Source organism: Ailuropoda melanoleuca, chromosome 1 (assembly GCF_002007445.2).
Source record: "Ailuropoda melanoleuca isolate Jingjing chromosome 1, ASM200744v2, whole genome shotgun sequence".
In the NCBI taxonomy this organism is placed as follows: Eukaryota; Metazoa; Chordata; class Mammalia; order Carnivora; family Ursidae; genus Ailuropoda; species Ailuropoda melanoleuca.
This window is the reverse complement of record NC_048218.1, coordinates 63940787-63963043: the sequence shown is the minus strand read 5'-3', so window position 1 is coordinate 63963043 and position 22257 is coordinate 63940787. Positions and strand designations below refer to the sequence as shown.

Below are 22257 nucleotides of genomic sequence, written 5' to 3'. Positions count from 1 at the left end.
TCTGGAAACAATACCTCATAGAACAGATTGAGTTAAGGCTGCTCAAAGATAAATAGAATATCTTCTGAAGAAGTAGGGTCAGGTTCACAGCAAGATATCTGGAAAAACTGAATGGTGTTGCTGTCACTTCAGTATTTCTAACACCATGGTCACTAAAACTGAAGTATGTAACACTTGGGAAATTGGAGCAACTTCTCTTATTTGTTACATTTAGTATGTGAGAGTCAACACAGTTCTAGATGAAATAATAGAGCAAAACCAATGGAAATGAGGCTCTTGGGATAGTGGCTCTGAATTTTTTTCGCTAGAAATACACAGTAGTGTAATGATATCCCCATGTCTGTCCACTGGCTCATTCACTGCATGCAAGGTAATGTTTTTCACCTTTTTCATTACCACAGAAACAAAAAACCATCATGTACCACTCTTGTCCTCCCCTACAGATTTTGATGGGATCTTTATATGGGACCAAGCCCTTCCACCGAGCTTCATCATTTTGTAAGTTTAAACCTAAAATGTTATCATAACTTTTTTTTAGTAAACAAGGAATTCCCAGGCCTAAGTGCAGAAATAGCATTTAAAAATTACGGAACTAATGAATGGATAAAGATATATATATAGATATATATATAGATATATATAATATATAATATTCCATTATATATATAAAAAATATTCAGCCACAAAAAAGAACAAAAACTTGCCATTTGCAACAGCATGAATGGAGCTAGAGTGTATTATGTTAAGTGAAATAACTCAGTCAGAGAAAGACAAGATATAAGATTTGACTCATATGTGGAACTTGAGAAACAAAACAAATGAACATGGTGAGGGGGGAAAGAGAGGCAATCCATGAATCATACTCTTAACTACAGAGAACAAACGGATGGTTACCAGAGGGGAGGTGGGCAGGAGGATAGGTTAAATAGGTGATAGGGTTTAGGGAGTGCACTTGTTGTGATGAGCCTGGGTGTTGTACATAAGTGATGAATCACTAAATTCTACATCTGAAACTAATATTACACTGTATATTAATTAACTGGAAGTAAAATAAGAACTTGGAAAAATAAATTAAAGTTATGGTAAAAGTAAAATGGGAAAAACTTATCAAAACAGACCCACTGCTTTGAAGCTGAAGAATATAATAATAAAAAAAGGAAGTTGGATTCATAAAAATACTGTTGTTATTAAATATCTGTTACAACAAGCAAGAAATGATGTAATAATAAGAAAAAGCTAGCCCAACAACACTGAAAATGCATGGTTGGAAAATTATAATTAGTATCCATACAACTGTCCACAGGAAGGCATAATTCAGCTGAAACATTGTAGTCCCTAAGAAGAATGTGCATTAAAGAAGACTCAACAGAATTTCTACAATTTATACCTGTTCTTGTTTTCCAGAATCATGCTTACCATATTTAATTTGGTTTCCAAAGATCTATCAGTTTGACAAAAGGGGTGTTTGGATTAGTAGGTAAAATACTGTAATTATCAGAAAGATATATTTCTTCTGTATATTAATAAAATGTCATTTGTTTCCTACCACCTGTACTAAAAAATTTACTAGACAGGCCAGGCCCTGAACCAGATCACACCATAAATATCAATTCTTGAGGACCTAGTGAATAGTACAATTATGTTGCTTATGAAGAAACTTGAAATACCATTTCTGTTATTCTGCAATTTTGTCCCTGAATCAACCCCTCAAAAAATGGAGTCATCAGTTCTAAATGGCAAGTAAAGGGATTCCCACATAACTTTGCATAACCCCAGAGACTAATTTCAATTATACATTTGTGTTTTTTTAATGGCCATTTAGAAATGCTAGGCCTGCTTCAGAAATACTACACAATGTTTACAGAGTTTAGTAATTGATGGGAAGATATAGAGTCTCCGGGGACTTTAATGTACTGGAATATTCAGTCCTAGAACTGCCTCTATCATGGGAGAAGAGTGCAGCAGATCAGCTCAGATACGATGCTACTTCTCTTCCCTAGCCAAGTAGGAGGGAAAAAAAATGCCTTGGAATGGGTGATGACCAAGACCAAAGCCAGGAATTTGGGTCTGGGAAGAATCCGGGGAGCCATTAGAGCTTTGTCTTCTTGGTCTCCAGGTTGATCACGTTCCCTTGGGTATGGGGAATCTTCTTATCTGCTGGCTCCTGTAAATCCTCTGGCTTTATAGGAACATAGTAATAGCCCATGATGGAGAAAATCAGGCAGACCACCAGCAGGAGACAGGAAAACAAAATGAATTCAGCCCACTGCAGGAAGAAATAAATATAAGAGAAGAAGATGGAAAAACTTGAAAACTAAATGGATCTTTATAGGATGAGGACCAGGGAGCAGACTGACTCAGGGTCCCCAATGTAGGCAGAGGTTTGTTAAAAGAAGAGTGGCTTCACTGGCCTCTCCTCATATGGGCCTATGGTGGTCATTATTGCCACTCATATGTCTATTTTCCTGGCAACGTCTGCTTATATCTAACCCATCTTACACAGAGCACTGAGTGGGGAATGTGGGAGGCAAAGGGATTGGGGAAGAGGGAGGAAAGGAACTTGGAGGGGAAATCTTGGGTAGACACAAACTCTTGCCTCCATCAGATCCATACCTGCACCAGGCCACTGAACTGTGCCACAACAAGCACGATGATATTCCCAACTGCGACGGTCAACAACCAGGCTGCCTGGAGTACAGATTTCATGCTAGAGGGAGCCTAAAGAGGACACAGGTTTGTGAGTAAACAAACTCCCTGACACCACCCTATGACCCATGCATCTTTTTTTTTTAATGATTTTTTTTTTAAGATTTTATTTATTTATTTGACAGAGACAGAGACAGCCAGCGAGAGAGGGAACACAAGCAGAGGGAGTGGGAGAGGAAGAAGCAGGCTCACAGCAGAAGAGCCTGATGTGGGGCTCGATCCCGCAACGCCGGGATCACGCCCTGAGCCGAAGGCAGACGCTTAACCGCTGTGCCACCCAGGCGCCCCTTTAATGATTTTTTATTATATTATGTTAGTCACCATACAGTACATCCCCGGTTTCCGATGTAAAGCTCGATGATTCATTAGTTGCGTATAACATGCATCTATCCAAAAAACTTCTCCTACAAAAGTTTCCAAATTTGAACTCCTCCCCCTCAACTTCAGTTATCATGTTGATTCAGGGGGTGATAACAATGTTAACAGTAATAATAAGATGGATCTCTTAATTGAATATTTTAATTCATGATATCATATAACCTTCTTTATACCCTAGGAGATAAATTTTATCAGTATTCTTACTACACAAAGAAAAAAAGCATTAGAGAGGTAATAAACTTGCTCAAGTTTACACGATAAGTTGTACAATCAAAATTTGAACATGGGCAATTTGACTCTACAGTCCTTATTCTTAAAGTACCCTTTCCTAGACCTCAAACAGCATCAGTTACTATGCTGCACTGCCACTATCCTGGGAGTCAAGATGACTCTCTGTTCAGGATCATATATAAGAAATTTAAGGCCAGAAAATATAGAGGTCTTGGCCAGGATCACATACCTATTTAATGCAGTGCTAGGATTAAAACTCGTCCTTCTCAGAGCAATATATCCACCTCCACTTTCCACTTGCAAAAACCTACCTGAGAATAAGAAAACTCAAGTCCTGTGACAGAGAACATGACTTCCCCAGCTGTAACCAGGGCATATTGTGGTAGCTGCCATGCAATGGATAGTTTGTTGGCGGGAATGTCTTCCATCTTCCAGGCCTGAGGATCCTGATTGGTGTTCTTAGTGAGGAAAAGAAGAGATTATCAGCAGTCTCAAGTAAATATTTCTGACCTACAGCATTCTATGATCTTACACCTATTCCCTCTTTGTATTTTCATCCTTCAAGAGATTGAGCAAATTCTATACAATTTCAGTTTTTGAAATTCCTTTGGTAACACTGCACTCACTTGCCTGGCTTCAATCAATCAGATACCATTATTGACAGAGTCTTTAAATGGCAGAATATTTTGATATTGTAGTTTGGATTTCCACAATTTGATCTATATGTATTTTGATCCTGGCCAACATTTTAAATATAAAATGGCATCTGAATTATACAAATACAATGAATTTTCAGAAAGCATATTCTTGAGAAAAGTTTAATTCCTTGTCCAGTTTTCTATGTAAGTACAATTAAACTGTTTTTAACATTTTCCATTAAAATTTTTATTTTACTTAAGTTACTTTTATCAAAATGAATTATTTTCTTGGTAAACCTTACATTAAAGAATTTGTTGATCAATTTTGAAAAATCTATATCAAATACTGCCTGCTATTTTAAATTCTACTTACTGACCATCATTTTTGAACTCAAATCTTACACATTTGAGTTATGTCAAAAAGGCAACTATTCTGTAGAATTTTAGTCAAAAAGAACTTTTTCAGGGTCAATTTTTTTTTTGTTACTAATCTTATCAAATATACATGATTCTCTAATCTTTATTTCTTTGTCTAGAAGTACTTTTACTATGCAGGTTTTAAACTATGGTTGGTTTTATTTTACATATGCTTTGTCTACTAATACTTGTTATAAATAGGATATAAATTCTAAAATTATATGTATTTCTTGGAGTGAAGCCATACCACAGTAGTGGGTATAATATCTAAAATATAATGTGTCTAAAATGGCAGTTAAAACATCAAGATCAAAGTCCTTGAAATCAAAAAGTTCTGGTATTCAAATGTCTTTGATTCTCTGAGTCAAAGGGCCATTAGGTTCAAAATAAGCAGGAAAATTTGTTTCACTTGATATTGTGAACAATACATGGGCATATGTTTGAGTTAATACCCACGGGCAGATAATTAAGTAAATGAGGCACGCTGAATGGGAATGGCGGAGGCTGTGGTAAGGTGGATAGTACGGGCCCCATCTACAGTGCAGAGCCACTAGAGCACCAGCCAACTGACATGGTAATGTCTGTTATTAAATCTTCTGATTTTGTTTTTAATAAATGTTAAGAATCCACCTTCTTAGGTGAAGTCTCCTGAATTTTAAGTATGGTCAATTACTAATGATTATTATTCGTTTTCTCAGTAGTATGCAGGCCAAACAAAACAGGATTATGGGAAAAACTCGGCCCTTGGGCTCTAATTTATGATCTCTTCTCTAAATGCTTATTAGATTCTGGCATTCAGAAACAATATATATGACTTCTGAGTAGCACATAAAAGACAGAACAAATGAAAAATGGAATAACACCAGGAATACAAGTGTTATGGGTTGAGTTGTTTCCCCTTAAAACTCATATGTTGAAGTTCTAACCCTATCTGAGTCCTAACTGAGAATGCAAACTTATTTGGATATAGAGTTGTTGTTGCAGATATAAGTTGTGTTAAAATGGGGGCATTAGGGTGGGCTCTAATCCCATATAACTTGTATCTTGGTAAAAAAGGAAGAAAATGGGACACAGACAAGCATACAAGAAGAATTCCATATGAAGATGAAGGCAGAGAATGTGTTGATTCTTCTACACATCAAGGAATACCAAATGTTGCCAGAAAACCACTAGAAGCTAAGGGAAAAGCATGGAAAATATTCTTCATAGCCCTCGGAAGGACCAACACCTTGATCTTGGACTCCTTGCTTTCGTGACTGTAAAACAATAAACTTCTGTTTTTAAGCCACTTCACTTGTGGTATCTTGTTACAGCAGCCCTGGAAAACTACCGCTAGGTTGTTTTATCATCTGAACATTAATTAAAGTAATATACCATATCAATAGAATAAAGGACAAAAACCACATAAGTATCCAATAGACATAGAAAAAGCATTTAACAAAATTCAATCCCCCTTCATGGTAAAAAACAAACAAGCAAAAAACTCAACAAACTAGGAATAGAAGGGAACTTAACCTACTAAATGATGTCTGTGGGCATTAAAGAAGGAATGTGATGTAATGAGCAGTGGGTATCATATGCAATTGATGAATAATTGAACTCTACATTTGAAACTAATGATACACTATACGTTAATTAATTGAATTTAAATAAAATAAGAAAAAGTAAATGACATCTATGAAAAACCCACAGCTAACATATTTAATGATAAAAGACTGAATGAATGCTCCCCCGCCCCCAGAAATGTCTGCTCTCACTACTTCTATTCAACATTGTGTTGGAGGTTCAAGTCTCAGCAATTAGTCAAGAAAAACAGATAAAAGGCATCTATATTGAAAAGGAAGAAGTAAAGCTATCTCTATATAGATGGCATGGTCTTGTATGTAGAGAGTCCTAAGGGATCCACTAAAAAATCTATTAGAACTAATAAGTGAATTCAGTAAGGTTACATGATATAAGATCAACATACAAAATCAATTGGTTTTTCTACACACTCGCAATGAACAATCTGAAATTGAAATTAGAAAAATGATTCCATTAACAACAGTATCATGGGGCACCTGGGTGGCTCAGTTGGCTAAGTGTCCAACGTCCAGATTTCAGCTCAGGTCATGATCTCAGAGTTGTGAGATCCAGCCCAATGTCCAGCTCCACACTGAGCTGGGCGTGGAACCTGTTTAAGATTCTTTCTCTCTCTCTTTCTCCCCCTGTCCCTCCCCACCAATCTTGAAAATGAAGACTAAAGTTGATTTTGAAATTTTCTACAAAGTAACAACAATCAAGACAGTGTGGTATTGGCAGAAGAACAGACATATAGATCAATGAAATCAAATTGAGAATCTAGAAATAAGCCTTCACATTTATGGTCAACTGATTCTTGACAAGAGTACCAGGGCCATTTAATGGGAGAAGAACAGTCTTTTCAACAAATTGTGCTGGGGCAATTGAATATTCACATATAAAAGAATAAAGTTAACCCTCTAATTCACACTATATGCAAAAATTAACTCAAAATGCATTAAAGACCTAAATATAAGAGCTAAAACTATAAAGCTCTTAGAAGAAAATACAGGCATAAATCCTCATGACTTTGGATTAGGAATTAGATATGACGTCAAAAGCACAAGCAACCAAACAAAAATAGATAAACTGAACATCATAAAAATTAAAAACATTTGGGCATCAATGGACAACATCAAGAAAGTTAAAATATAACCTATTGAATGGGGAAATAGTTTTAAATCATATATTTGATAACAGACATATATAAAATATGAAAAGAATGCTTACAACTCAATGATAAAGAACCCAATTAAAAATGTGGCAAAGTATCTGAATAGACATTTCTCCAAAGCAAATGGCCAATAAGCACATGAAAAGGTGCTCAACATCAGTAGCCATTACAAAAATACATATCAAAACTACAATGAGCTACCATTTCACACCTACTAAGATGGCTATTAAAAAAAAACAGAAAAACAAGTATTGGTGAAGATGTGGAAAAATTGCAACCCTCGTACACTATTGGTGAGAATGTAAAATGGAATTCATTTTGGAAAAGTTCCTAGTGGTTCCTCAAATGTTTAAACATAGAACTACCAGGTGACCCGGCAATTCCATTCCTAGATATATACCCAAGAGAGGTGAAAATATATGGCCACACAAAAAGTTGTACATGATGTTATAACAACATTATTTATAACAGTGAAAAGTTAGAAACAACCCAAATGTCCATTAACTGATGAATCGACAAATAAAATGTATTACATCTATACAGTGGAATATTATTTAGTAGTAACAAGAAATGAAGCACTGATACCTGCCTCAACATGAATGAACCTTGAAAAATATGCCAGATGAAAGAATCCAGACACAAAGGGCCACATTATATCATTCTATATTTCTATTATATGCCTGCTGTTGATGTTATCTCTTTTAACATCCCTTCTGGAGACCTTAGTAGGCTTTCTAAAGTCATGATAGAACCTATCACTTTACACTAGAAATAAGTATGTGATTGCAAGATAAATTCAGATTCAGACATAGATATATAGATATAAATATAGATACAGTTATATGGAAGGAGAGAGTAGGGGTGGCCATGAGCTACTTACATTAATAATAACAAACAGATAAGCTGTACCAGGGTCTAGTAGACCCATATTCAGTGAAAAGTCCTTATCTTCTGCCCTACAATGTACCACAGGGTATCTGGAACAGGACAATTTTAGTTAGAATAAACATCACAGCCTAAAAAAGCACTCCCACCTCCAGGGGAAAGACTGATCTCATCTCTCTACTCAGGGTGAGTCAAGCAGCAAAGCCATGATTTCTCTTTGAAGAGGAGTCTCTAGGAGTGAACTATTTTTATGCCAGGTTTTTCTGCCACTGATCTGAGCTCTTCATTGCCTATCAGGTATTTTTTTAAACCTTACACCTAAATAAAGAAGGCACAAATCATCTTCTTTTGTGGACTTCAGGCCCTAAGTCTTCTCACTTAATTCTTATGAATATTTCTCCTCCAAGTCTTATGAATTAATGGAACAGTGTAGAACCAGTGAACCTGAGTATACTCAAAATTAACTGAGATAAAAAAAAAAAATTAACTGAGATATACCTAATCTCCCCACCTATATGCAAAGAAAACATTAAAAAAAACCCCAGTTGTTGATAAAAGTAAAATGTCCACAAGGGTAATGCTCTTACTCTCCACTTTGTACAGTTGTATAAGCAGACACACCATAGTCTTCACCAACAATGAGGAAGGTATCTTTACCCAGGGAGATGTTGACCTCTTTATGTAAAGTATTAACAAACCTAAGGGTAGAGACATTGTTACACATCAGACAAACCTTACACCTGCTTACCACTATATCCCCAGTGCCTAGAACAGTTTTTGGCACACAAGAGTTCCATGTTATATATTGTTAAGTGGATGAATAAATGAACTCACATGTAAGAAATAATCACTAGTCTTAGTCATCCTTAACTTTATCTTTCCTGAAGTATTAGTTTTCCATCTGCCACACCCTCACATCATCTCTAGCTGGGATGGACACTATCATGATCACCCATGGCGGTCTAAGTTTCCTCACTAATCCAGCTTAGGTGCCTCCAATTTCTTTCCCTCTTATAACAGTGGGATTCATCAGTCAAGACTACACTAAGAAAAATAATTATGTATATATATAAATATATATACTAGTATTTACATAAAACTGATACTGTGTCCTCTTAAAATGAAGTCTGATTTGACTTCTACAGAACTCAGACTCCCAGCCCTTAGTAGGTTGACTTACCATTTTGGAATCTGCAGACAATCCTGGACCCTTCCAGAATGATCTTTTTAGTCTCTGAACCTGGGTTCCTAAACTGTTTCCTCAGTATGGGTTTTGATAACTTTTGTACTAATCTCTGGCCCACAAGAGAAGAAGGGCAGTTTCCTCTAGAACACCTATGTTGATTCCTGCACTTTAGATAACCCTGCACTGATCTAGAAATTTCCTTTTACCCCTTCTGGAGGTTCTTATGGTTCCTATGGCTCTCTCAACCAGGGAAGTCCTAGCCTCACTGTTGTCTTACTTATTTTGAGCTGTTTACTTTTTCTAAAACATATTCAAAAGCAAATTATTTTGACTGTTCCACCCTTCGGCAAAGTTCAGACATTTCATTAGAAGTTCTCTAAAGTGCTAGTCTCAACAGCAACTACCTAATCTTGATGACCATAGGCATGTGCCTCTACCTCATGTCTGATTTCCTGCTACAGAGAGCAGGTGACCTCTTGGGTGCTCCATCTCTGTAACTTTCTTTGGCTGTCTAACATGACTTTCAGCCTTCTCTGGATTCAAAACCAAGTCTTTTGACTCCAAAGGTGTTACCTTTACTACACCATGGTGCCTCTCCAGGTTTATAATAGAACTATACTTTAAAAACACAGTAACAATAAGAGATATTCAACTACCAACCATGAAGGGAGGATTATTTGCTCCCTTCTAAGTTTTTCTCTGGTGATCACAGAGAGGAAAGTACTCAATTATTTTCCTGAGGGCAAAATAAGTGGATAAAATTCAACAGGAAGGATGTATGCATCAGAGCACAGGGGGCATATACAGATACATGGTCATCTTTTAATACCACATGGGAAAGCAAGTCTATCTGCCTCTCATTGTTCTGGAAATTGCCTCTGACACCAGTGCCTTTGATATTACAGGAGAGAGAATCCATGTACAAGACAAATAGAACATGAGGCTGTTTTATCTGAAGCCCCACAGATCAGAAGAGACCAAGATTCAAAACAGAGGGGCCTTGGGTCTCCTTGACAATCAGACCTTACAGCTGTCATCCCATTGGTTGTTTTGTTTTCTTCATCCTTCACCTATAATGAAGGAAAGTAAAAATCAGTTACAGCTGATGACAGGGAACTGATAATCAGAAAATCTGATCATCAGGCATATCTTTGGTAAGGTATTAATGACCTGGTCAAAATACGCTCAGGTAACAATTTGGAACCAAGTTACTCCTCAACTTACCATCATGCTGGAAATGTTTTTTCCATCTTCTAGAATGATCAGACTGTACCAGTTCTTCTCCTCCATAGAATGCTTAGCATAGACAGACAGATTGTGATATTCTAGGTAGAAGTGGAAATCCTGTCTTTTTGTCTTTAGGTGGAGCTGGGCATAGTGTGGCATCTTCTGTAGAATGAAGAAACTGTCACACTCACCTTCTACCCTAACATAGACATCACTGTCTCATACCATCCCATGGTGGGTGAGCTCATCAGATATTTTCAACTTTGCCTTTTACCCTAGTAATTCTATTTTTAGGATATGCCATAAGAGAGTAATTAGAGGTATGCATAAGGATTTACAAGTAAGGATGTTCTTTATAGGATTATGTATATTAATAATAAAAACTTGGGTGCCTATGTGGCTCAGTTGGTTAAGCATCTGCTTTCAGCTCAGGTCATGATCCCAGGGTCCTGGGGTTGAGTCCCGCATTGGGCTCCCTGCTCAGTGGGGAGTCTGCTTCTCCTTCTGCTCCTCCCCACTGCTCATGCATTTGCTCGCTCTCTCTCTCAAAAACAAATAAATAAAATTTTTAAAAAATAATAAAAACTTAAATACCTATAAGGAAATAATTCAATAAACTATGATATATCCATAAAATAGAATATCATGTGTCCATTAAAATCATGTTCTCAAATTATCTAAGGACACAGAAGGATGCTTATGATGTGATTAATGTCAAGAAAAAACCAAAGTTCAATTCAGCACATAGAGTTTGACTACTTTTTAGAAATTAGTTTATTCATGTATACAAACATGCTGATTGACCATCTCTGGGTGATGGAATTGTAGGTGGTTTTTATGTCTTTCTACATATTCTCCAATTTTCAACAATAGATGTATATTACTTTTATTACTAAAAAATAATATTTTAAAATAAATATTTCAGGGGCACCTGGGTGGCACAATCAGTTAAGCATTGACTCTTGGTTTCAGCTCAGGTTGTGATCTCAAGGTTGTGAGATCAAGCCCTGCATCAGGGTCTGCACTTGGCATGGAGTCTGCTTGAGATTCTCTCTCCCTCTCCTTCAGCCCCTCCCACTCGTGCTCTCTCTCTCCAAAATAAATAAATAAATCTTTTTTAAAAATACATATTTCAGGGGCGCCTGGGTGGCACAGCGGTTAAGCGTCTGCCTTCGGCTCAGGGCGTGATCCCGGCATTGTGGGATCGAGCCCCACATCAGGCTCCTCCTCTATGAGTCTGCTTCTTCCTCTCCCACTCCCCCTGCCTGTGTTCCCTCTCTCACTGTCTGTCTCTGTCTCTGTCAAATAAATAAATAAATAAAATCTTTAAAAAAAATACATATTTCAGAATACGTACAGTAATAGTGGTGAAAATATGCAAGCCAAATCCTTCCAGAGGATGCAATATTAGAAGGCAGTTTGAAATAACAATGCAAATTACAACCTACTGAGACCTTACAATGTCCCTAACACTATGCTAAGTGCTTTACATCTAATACTTATTCTTACAACAGCTCATGGCATAAAAATTATTGCCATTTTACAGATGCTGAAACTGAGGTTTAGTGATAAAATAACTTGTTTAAGGTCTTAGGGCTAGGGAATGGCAGAACCAGAAACTGACTGGGGACAGTTTGACTCTACAAGCGCATGCTTCTAGCCACAGTATCATGCTGTCACCTTGTTGTGTACTGAATGTGTTTCTAATTTATTCAAATCCATATCTCACCTGAAAGGATCTGATGGACTCTTCCAACAGAGTATTGTTTTCATCTCCCAGTACTGTCACCTTCACATCTTCATCTGCCAGATTCAAGGTTTGCAGGAAAATTTCTTGGGGACCAGGCTGTGGTGGGACCATTCTCTTAGGACAGAGAACACAAGTCAGAATTACCAACAACCCTTGCGATACAGTGAGAACACATATCTCAGTCCTACCTCTGACATCCTAGTCCATCTAGTCAAGAGGATACAGTTTTCTCCCTCTGAAGGGCATTTGGCTTAGAAAACTCTGATGGTGGTTTGGAGGAGGAAAAACCAGCTCAGTACAGCAAGCACTGATGCTACATGACAAACTCCATGCTTTTTGACTCAGTTGTGACTTCATAAATCATTCCCTAATAATGGCTATTCGATCTGCCAAATATTCAAAACCTGTCTTCCCAAAGAGATGATGAGATAGCTTGGATATTAGTGCTTGAGAATTCCTTGACAATACACTCTGAATCACTCAGGTAGGAGGTGGGCCTCATTTTGTATTGCTCTTCTACCCCTGTGTCGACTCATTTACCAAGATAGCTACGGTGCATCCTCTTTAAAATGGGTTCTGTGCTAAGTCCCAGGCAATCAGGATTGAACAAGTCAGAAGAGCGAACAAAGATATGGTCTTGCCCTCATGGAGCTTAAGATTTATTGAACTCACATTAATTTTTATCTCTACAGCTGCTGCGACTGCAAATGCCAGGCTTGCTAGGATCATACCAACAGCCATTTTCCTAAGCGATCTGCAGAGGAAAGGGAGAGACAATTACATGGAAACTTTAGACTGTAAAGGCTAAAATCGAAACCTTCTAAGTCTACCATTAAAGACCTTTCTGGATTTGGTCCCAGCTACTTTTCCCCTTCATACAGCTTTCTCCTCTACTCATCACACTGAACAGTTCTCTGTTAATTCATCACATTTTCCCACCTCAACTTTTTCTATCCATTATGTCATCATACCAAAAAATAATAGTAATACAGCCAGATTTATTGGACATTTACCATATGCCAAGCACTATATGTTATTATCCCATTTTCTTCTCCTTCATAAGTCTTTCTTGACTCTGGCAGCAGGAAGGACTTTCTTCTTTCTCTATAATTCCCTGGCACTTTGCTTCCCTTCTTACTGAACTTAATGTATTTCACGTTGGGTAATAATTATCCTTGCATGTGTTCTACCTCCCTTACTAAACAGTGAACTCTTTCGGGCAAGATTTGTGCTGTTATATTTGCATGGTGTTGGAGCTGAACTCAGTAATATCTGCTCAACTAATGAGTAAATGACAAAAGGCCATTTGAATATGGTAATGTGGTCATCAAAATGAAAGTTGTTATTAAATCAGGAATTAGAGGACACTTGAAACTCTCCTCTGTCAAATTTACAAAGAATAACACTTTTTTTTAAGTTTTCATTTATATTCCAGTTAGTTAACAAAGTGTAATATTAGTTTCAGGTGTACAATATAGTGTTCAGCAGTTCCATACAGCACCTGGTGCTTCTATTTAGAATAGGAGAAAAGCAGTAATTAAGGATAACCTATTCCTGCTCTTATCAGGTCCCCACTTTGGTTTTTTTTTCTTAATTTTTAAAAATTTTTAAAAAGATTTTATTTATTTATTTGACAGAGAGAGAGACAGCCAGTGAGAGAGGGAACACAAGCAGGGGGAGTGGGAGAGGAAGAAGCAGGCTCCCAGAGGACCAGGGAGCCCGATGCAGGGCTTGACCCCAGGACCCTGGGATTACACCCTGGGCCAAAGGCAGAGGCTTAACGACTGAGCCACCCAGGCGCACCCCCCCCACTTTGTTTTATATAGACAATAAATGTTTTAAAGGGATTAATTGTCATCATAGGCTTTAGACTTCTTTGAAGAGGCAACATTCAAGAACAAAGCAACAAGTTGATTTAGGAGCCTATTTTCATATACTTATGACTTTCCATGAAGCTAGATCTATCCCTTCAACATCACACAGTTAAGTCTGCAGTAATGGCTTGTACTCTTTATAATGAGAATTAGTGAGATCCAATTCCTGTCTTCCAGTACCAACAGGCATTTAGTTTAACTTGGATACGTAAAGACAGAAAAATGATACGACAAAACAAATCATACTAAGTAGAAAATACTGACATTCAATCTTTATCAAGCTGAGCAAATATTAAGTCAGTCTGAGCAAGAAAGGCATAGTGAGCACTTACGAGAAGTTAATTCCACATTTGGAAACCAGACGATAAATGACAAGGTCAAACAATGGGATGAAGATAAGAACCAGAAGGGGATTTAGCACCTGTAATATCATGGTAAAAAGGATTAGTTACAAGTGTTCTTCTATCTTGAGTGTAAGCATGTGATCTCATTTGCTTGTGTGCACTCTAACATTCAAACATACTTTCATCATACTAAGTACAGAATGATTCCACACCACTCAGTGCCTTTACACCCAGGACTCAAATTTCCCCTGCATAGCACCTCAGCTTCTAAATTTCCTATAGAATCAGTTTCACTCAGAACATGTTTTTCTGTCAACCAGTTAGGAGTTCTTCCCTCTCATTTCCACTTATCTTCTCCTGCTCCACAGCCTAAGGGAAAATGTCATGGAGAAAAGGAGAGAAGGAAGAATTGGGGCTAAATAAGGGTTAAAAAAAGAACTGGGAGTCCCCAATAAACTGAGATTCTGACTTCATTACTCATGCAACAAAGCCTTACACTTTCTTGGACAATATTTCCAAGATACTACCTTAACATGGAAAAAGAAAAATCCAATGCTTATACTTTTCCTGTGGGCTCAAAATTCACCCTCCTTGGAGTTGGGCAGGAGCTGCTTACTTAAGAGGATGTGAGAGAGAAGTGTGGGGCTTAAGGAGAATATTTTCATCCCTATCCTTAACCCTCCTTGGCATACAAGGAAACAAATGTCCAATTATGTTTGGTAATCCTAATAATTCAGATAGAAGTATAGATGAGGAAAGCCATAAATCCCCATGAGTATAGAGAAATCTCCTACCTGCATCTGGTCCGGCTGAAGCACAAAAAAACCCTGAAACATTGTAACAAATTACATATATACAGCGGCTAAAGACAAGAAAAGCTTAGCTCAAAAATACTGCTAATTAGCTGCGATGAGTGTGGAGCCTGCTTGAGATTCTCTACCTCCTTCTCCCTCTGCCCCTCCCCACCGCTTGTGCACTCTCTCTTAAAAAAAAAAATTGCTAATTAGCAGGTGAGACACAAAAGATAAAATCCACCAGGTCTTTGGTTCAGGGCCACATCATGCTTTTAAGGGTATTTGGGGAAACAGACTGGGAATGGCTTCAGGCTATGTTTGCTGAAGGCAGGAAGGCCTAAGGGAGAATATTCTTTTCCTTGCGAGAGAATAGGGTCAGTGTATTTTTGTTAATTTCAGTCACTGCAGTTGTAGGTGGTAATGTGTCGCACACGACATCATGGTTAGGGTGAAGACTTCCACTAACGCATAGTGTTTCCAGAATTGTTCTCCAGGGGGTCAACAAGAGAACAACCATAGCAAATCCTAGGCAACAACAGAAAGGGAAAAAAGTAAACTTATATTTGACAAGCTCCAAATAGACCGGTTAATGAAATCCTAGCATCATTCCACCCTGCCTTCTCCACCACTGAGAGGGTAGAAAAACAGCATAATAATCTCAGTAGAACAATTGAGAGCAGAGATGAAACGGAGTTTGCCAAAGAATGGAGATTAGAAAAACAGAAAATAACGTTTGCAACTTTTCCAGTCCTTATCCACATACAAAATACTGCACTTCCAGGTCCTCCACATGATCCCTGCCCGGAGACGGGGTACATGTGGAGCAGCACCAGTCAAACCTGTGCCTCCTGTGCCCCAGGAAGGCTGAGAGGGGAGCAAACACTCTCTACCCCAAGTCTGTATCACTTCATTTACTATCTTCTCAGTACTTCCCTGTACACATTGAAACCCTTCCATCCTTATATTCCTGATTTTTAAAGATAAGATTCTGTTTTTTATCTCTAGAATAGCTTTTAAAAATTTTGCCTACTCAGTACCTTCATGTTAAAGACACTTCCCTTTGGATCTTAAGTCAGTTTTCAGGTGAAAAACACAAAAGCTGTTTTTCCTTAAAAAAGGAAATTTATTTATTATGAAGAAAAGAATAGATTTCTCTGGAAAATATTTTCTCACCAAATTCCCATTCATCCTGGTGGCTTGCAAGGTCCATCGTGAGCCCTAAGGTAGACAGATGCAATTATGAGAAATCTCTTTCCTGTGGGAGGAAGGGGGCTGGAAGAAGGGGTAGCTTTCAAAAGAACTATTCTTACCTGCTGATCCAAAAGAGCCCAGAACATGGGCAGTGGGATATAAAGGAACAGTACCCTGGTCAGTGCCTTCACATCCATAATGAGCTGCTTCTGCAAGAAAGGGGAAGAAGGAACAGGCTGAATGGCTAGACCCAGTTTTCTTGCTTGGAGTAGAAATGTGCCAGGGCAGTAAGAGAAGAGGTCAAATGCAGCAAGAGGGGATCAGTTTGGACTTAGGAAAATCTCCATGTAGGCATAAGATATTTCTGCAGGTCCAACTTACAGGGTATTTCTCAGCTGCCCAGTCTAGCCAGTGTTGTCGCTTTGGAATGTCCCCAGAGCGGTTGTTGAAACGGTTGGAAATAGCAAACTAGGGCAGAGCATAGATATCAGAGGAGAGACGAAAAGAAACCATTCCAATCATTATCCTTTCCCTCAGACACATACATTTTAAGTGACTTACTCTAACCCTTTGATTTCATCAGACATTGAATTTCAGAATATTTCAGATTTAATTTTATCTATCCCTATATCCTGTTGGCAACATAAATATCATATACACATTTCAGAAGCTTTTTGCCAATTTTAAGAGATGGTTAATTATTATTATTATTATTATTATTATTATTATTATTTTACTTAATGGTTGAGTAGAGGCACAGAGGAAGATGGATAAATCTCGGTTTGCCAAAAGGTACAAAGGTAGAACAGAGGTCATTGGGAAAAATGAATACCCATGTTTGAAGGCCTGTATGCTCAGCATAGCATCTCTTTCCCATTGATTGAAACAGGAAGGTAAACAATTCAGACTTACCTGGATACATTTGGCAACTTACCCAGATACATTTGGCAACTTGAGTCACTATGTTTCCTTCAGGAGGTGGTTTTCTGTATAGTTTGCTTCCCATTGTAAACACAACTGCAGTTGATACACAAACAAGATTCTTAGCTTCTCCTTTAGCATATTCAGTATGTCAGTACTAAGGACAGGCTGTTGAAGTGTACGAGTGACTGGCAAAGCTTTCAAAGGGAGGGACTTTGGAATTATACAAATTATAGGAGCCGAAAGAAGAATAAAATGGTCAGTTGTTAATAGAAGTAATCTGTTGAGACTTTCCTGTATCACAGTAACGGAAGTCATCTCTGAATTCTCTCTTCTTTCTCCATCTCTACATCTGCTATTTTACCAACTTTTCATTGAGACTCTTTCTTCGATGTATTTCCCATCTGCCCTTCTTTTGCCTTACTATTGCTACAATTCTTGTTTAGGACCTCATGACCTCTGCCCTGGATTATTAAAATGTCTACCAAACTAGTTTCTCAATCCCTGTTATCTTCCTTCTCTTATCTGATGCCACATTAAAACCTTCTCTCCAGGACCTACCTAAAAAGTCCAAACTCCTGGCATGAAAGGCCTCCCCAAATTCATATTATCCTGGCAATTATTATTATCACTAACCATCTTTGAAGGTTATTATTATATGTAAAGTGTTAAGCATTTTATATACATTAACTGATTTCACCTGAAAAAATATGTACTACTCTCTGCATTTTATTGAGGAAATTGAAGTTAAAAGAAATTAAGATATTTGTGCAGATTACATAGCTAGAAAATGCTAGAAATTGCATTTTTGACCTAACGTCTATCTAACTCAAAAATCTATGCTTTTAACCACCATAAAGCATCTCATTCATTCATTCTTGCACTAAACACTGTGCTAGACACTACCGGGACTAATGATAAAAATGATGTGCCCCCCTTGGATCTCACTTCAATCTACTGCTTCCCACTTTATGTTTCATTATTTTCCATTAGGTACTCTACATTCTAACCACTATTCATCATTCCTACAAAAAATTCTATTCTGTACCATTATTATACTTGAGCACATTCTCTTTTCCTTACCCCATATTCTTTAACCACATCTCCACAGCTATTTATAATTTATTTTATTATTCATTTATTTCCTTATTTTTCTATTTTCCAAATTACCAGAATTAGATGATATTATTTTTATAATTATGAAATAGTAAATATTAGTTTTTTCAAGTTTATTAACTAACATCAGCAGGAAGACTCTATCTTGGTACCATTCCAGATGTACTTCCTTTCTTAATAGATTTCCCAACTCCAGCAAGATGTCCCTCTGGTAGGTCTTCTACCAAAGATGTCTTTGTCAGCGACCAGTAGCACTTTTCAGTATCTTTATGCACCAGAACGCCTGAATCCCCTTACTTTTCCTTACCTTAACTTTCTAAATTCTCTATTCCTCTCATATTCACTTTATTGATTTTTCTTTATTCATCCTCTCAGTTTCTCCAAAGCTTCTCCAAATGGCACCCTTTACCTACCACAGCCTTCTTATTGTTGACAGAAAAAAATGGTTAAGGGAAAGGATGCTAATCCTGGGAGACAAGGGGGCAGATAAGAAGATGTCTATACAAGAGGAGGATTTCGGAAGGAAAATAGTTTGCTCCTGAAACTAAGAATGCTCCTAGAAGGAGGCTGGAAATCTCAATAGTGGAGGAGACAGTGGAGTGATAAAAGGCAGGCCAGGTGATAAACTGGATAAAATCACACTTAAATGTTAAGGCCTCTTAACTAAAGCAGAGGAGTGGTAAGTTTCCCTACTAGGTCTTCCTTGCTGTAGAGGATACTGCCCCCTACTTCACAAAGAAAACAGAAGCCATCAAATGGAAATTGTCTCAACTTCCTGCCACAAAATCTATTAATTCCTGTATCCACACCTATTCTCTCCTCCCTCCAGTTAGTTGACGGTGATGTTCCTTCTCTGTACAAAGGTAATTCTGCTATGTGTGCTTTCATACTGATTATTCTTTTTCTTACATCTTCAACCTCTTTTTCTACTGGAGTGTTCCTAATAATATTCAAGCATGCCTGCCATCCTCTCTTGACTCTAGTCACATTCAGCTATACACACCATTTTCCCTTTCCTACCTCTTATTCACTTCCTACTCTACTCTAATCAATCTTAAACCTTCACCAATCTGCCGTAACTGACATTCACCAAATCAGTGACCTTCTTGTTGCTCTATTCAATGGGCATTTTCCTCCCTGATCTCACTTTTCTACTCAGTAACATTTGTTACTCTGAACAATTCCCTTAGAACTCCTACCAATTTGGCCATTCCTTCTTAGTCTCACTTGTGGGCTTTTCCTCTTTGCCTTTTTTTTTTTTTTTTTTTAAATAGGCTCCATGCCCAGTGTGGAGCCCAATGTGCGGTTGAACTCACAACCCTGAGATCAAGACCTGAGCTGAGATCAAGAGTTGGATGCTTAACTGACTGAGCCACCCAGGTGCCCTTCTCTTTACCTATCTTTTTAATGCTGTTATTCCTTAGGGTTCTATTCTAGCCCTCTTTGTACTATACTCATATTACCTCTTAGTTATTTTATCTATTTTCATAGCTTAATTGCTATCCATACACTAAGAGCTCCAGATCTTTATCTACAGCCCAAATATTTCTTCTGAGCTCAAAACCTATATTTCCAGATAACTGTTTGATAACTTCATTAGATGTTTCAAGGACATCTAATATGTAACATGTCCAAAACTAAATTCATTAGGATGATGATCCCACTATCTACCTACTCACTGAAGTCAGAACCCTACATTCAATGTTGACTTATTTTCTCCATCACTTCATATATCCAATCATATCAAGTTTTGTCATTTCCACCAGGGCTGAGACTATTCTGAGCTGAGTGAGGCACTCACCCTGAACACAAAATTTTAAAGAATGCCAAAAATTCAGTAATCAAGATAAATAATATCTTTGCCTTACCCTTAAACTATTATTTCTCTACATTACAGTCAGAGACACCAAGGAAAAATAAAAATCTAACGATCACTTGATCACTCCTCTGTTCATAATCCTTTTGTAGCTCCCTACTCCAGATAAAGTTCTAATTCCTTAATGACTTAAAAGGCCCTTCATTATCTGATTGCTGTCAGTTTCTCCTCTTTATCTTTCTCATTTATACCTGGAGCAATTGAATCTGTTTAAGGCCTTCAGATATGTCACAATTATGTCTCAACTCCTTGTCTTACAGCTATCCTGTCTTCTTTGATTAATTCCTGCTAATTCTTTAGGTCTCACCTTAGATACCACTTCTTTAGGCATACCTTTTCTGATCTTCAGTGTTTTAGACAGACATCCCCTCTATGTGCTTCCAGAGTTTCTCTGTACTTCCCCAGGTGTGACACTGATCATACTATATTGTAAATTCCTTTTTACTATGTCTGTCTCCTTTTTCCTTCTGGACTATGGAAGCTTTCCAAAAGCATAAACTCTGTGGTTCTCTAATTCATCAATGTGACTCCAATAGCTGGCACAGGATTTGACATGTGAAAAGTTCATTAAATAAATATGTGTTGAATCAATGAATGAAAAATATAGATGAAAAAATTAAATTATTGTGAAAGACCAGAGAATTGTTCTTTATTGGTACCCAGAAAACTGAAGCAGCTGACTAATAATGGCAACTAACACTTATTTAACATTTCATAGTTTATAAAACATTTCACTTACAGCACCTCTTTTGATCTTCAAAATTACTCCAATATGTTAATATTATTGTGCCATGATCCAGAGGAAACAGCACTAATAAGTAGAAAACCAGGACAATATTTGGGGAAATGTTTGGCTTTGATGGAAGAAGGAAGAAGGGAATGTATTATTACAGCTTTCCTGGAATAACACAGGAATTGGAATTAGAATCTGACTGTTATTATTAACCACCTCCCGATAGAAAATAATCAGGGCTGAATATTGAGTCTCTGGGTTCTTTCTTCCTCTATTGAGCTCTTTATGTGTTTGGGCTGGATATGTTCCAGGGGGGTGTCACTCAAAGGTTTAGAGTGAGAACAGGTTTCCAGGTCAATGATTAGGAACAATCACGTCCAAGTTTCCCCTTAGACTGTGTAAACTGAACAACACACACATCCTCTTTCCTCTTCCATGACTGGGTTGTCAGTGGTAAAGAGAATGCACTTGATCTAAGCTGCATCAGTTTCCACCTACTTATTCAACTCCCCTTATTCTCTTTAATCAAGAGAAAACTCATTGGAAGCATTGAAGAGCAGGGCAGAAACAGCTAAACCTAGGAGCTACTTTAGAAGAATTAAAAATGTCTTCCAATTACCAGATAATAATTGTCAGATGAAATAAACTAGTTTGAGAGAAAGGATTAATTATCTTCCTTGCTTCCTTACATATTTTAGTGTACAGCAGTGGATCTCAGCCGTGACTATACATTAGAATCACCTAGATATTTAAAAAATTATAGATACCTAGGCCCCATCCTGCCAAGATACAGACTTAATTGCTCCCATATGAGGCAGAGGTATCAGTCTTTTTAAAAGTTCTTAGTTGTATAAACTTGGGTATGATTTTCTTTTCTTTTCTTTTTCTTTTCTCTTTCCCTTCCCCTCCCTCATTTCCTCCCTCCCTCCCTTCCTTCCTTTTCTGACTTCATTCAGTTAATTTATCTTCAATGTCTAGAGAAAATTCCTACAAAACACTTACCTAATAGGGTTAGTGTGAGGATTGAATTAAATGGCTTAGATGATGTTTCTCATGTAGCAGACATCAGTGGTTATTAATTTCCCCTGTCCCAGTGCACTTACCAAGAGCTATCACCATAAGTAATCCTGGAACTCCAAAAGCCAATGCATAGCAGTCTTCCCCAAAACACTGCACATCTCCTAAAAGAAGAAGAAGAAGGAGGAGGAGGAGGAGGAGGAGGAACCCTGAATCTTGAGTCTTTGATGTTTGATGTT

The 22257-nt window shown here is 37.6% G+C and overlaps 1 protein-coding gene across 3 annotated transcripts in view; it reads right to left on the bottom strand.

Moving 5' to 3' along the window:
* Positions 1 to 1088: 1088 nt before the first annotated feature.
* SLC15A2 (solute carrier family 15 member 2) overlaps positions 1089 to 22257 on the bottom strand; it is a 38227-nt gene continuing 17058 nt past the window's right edge. For all 3 annotated transcript variants that reach the window (XM_034659334.1, XM_002927221.4, XM_002927222.4), the window contains 16 exons: positions 22105 to 22182; positions 17290 to 17372; positions 16737 to 16823; positions 16475 to 16564; positions 16338 to 16382; positions 15165 to 15197; positions 14359 to 14447; positions 12825 to 12906; positions 12132 to 12266; positions 10400 to 10564; positions 10199 to 10245; positions 8577 to 8687; positions 7985 to 8081; positions 3627 to 3773; positions 2614 to 2718; positions 1089 to 2266 (listed from right to left, as the gene is read on the bottom strand). In XM_034659334.1, the coding sequence (XP_034515225.1) occupies positions 2090 to 2266; positions 2614 to 2718; positions 3627 to 3773; positions 7985 to 8081; positions 8577 to 8687; positions 10199 to 10245; positions 10400 to 10564; positions 12132 to 12266; positions 12825 to 12906; positions 14359 to 14447; positions 15165 to 15197; positions 16338 to 16382; positions 16475 to 16564; positions 16737 to 16823; positions 17290 to 17372; positions 22105 to 22182 (1571 nt within the window). In that variant the 3' untranslated portion in view covers positions 1089 to 2089. The remainder of the gene's footprint in view (positions 2267 to 2613; positions 2719 to 3626; positions 3774 to 7984; positions 8082 to 8576; positions 8688 to 10198; positions 10246 to 10399; positions 10565 to 12131; positions 12267 to 12824; positions 12907 to 14358; positions 14448 to 15164; positions 15198 to 16337; positions 16383 to 16474; positions 16565 to 16736; positions 16824 to 17289; positions 17373 to 22104; positions 22183 to 22257) is intronic.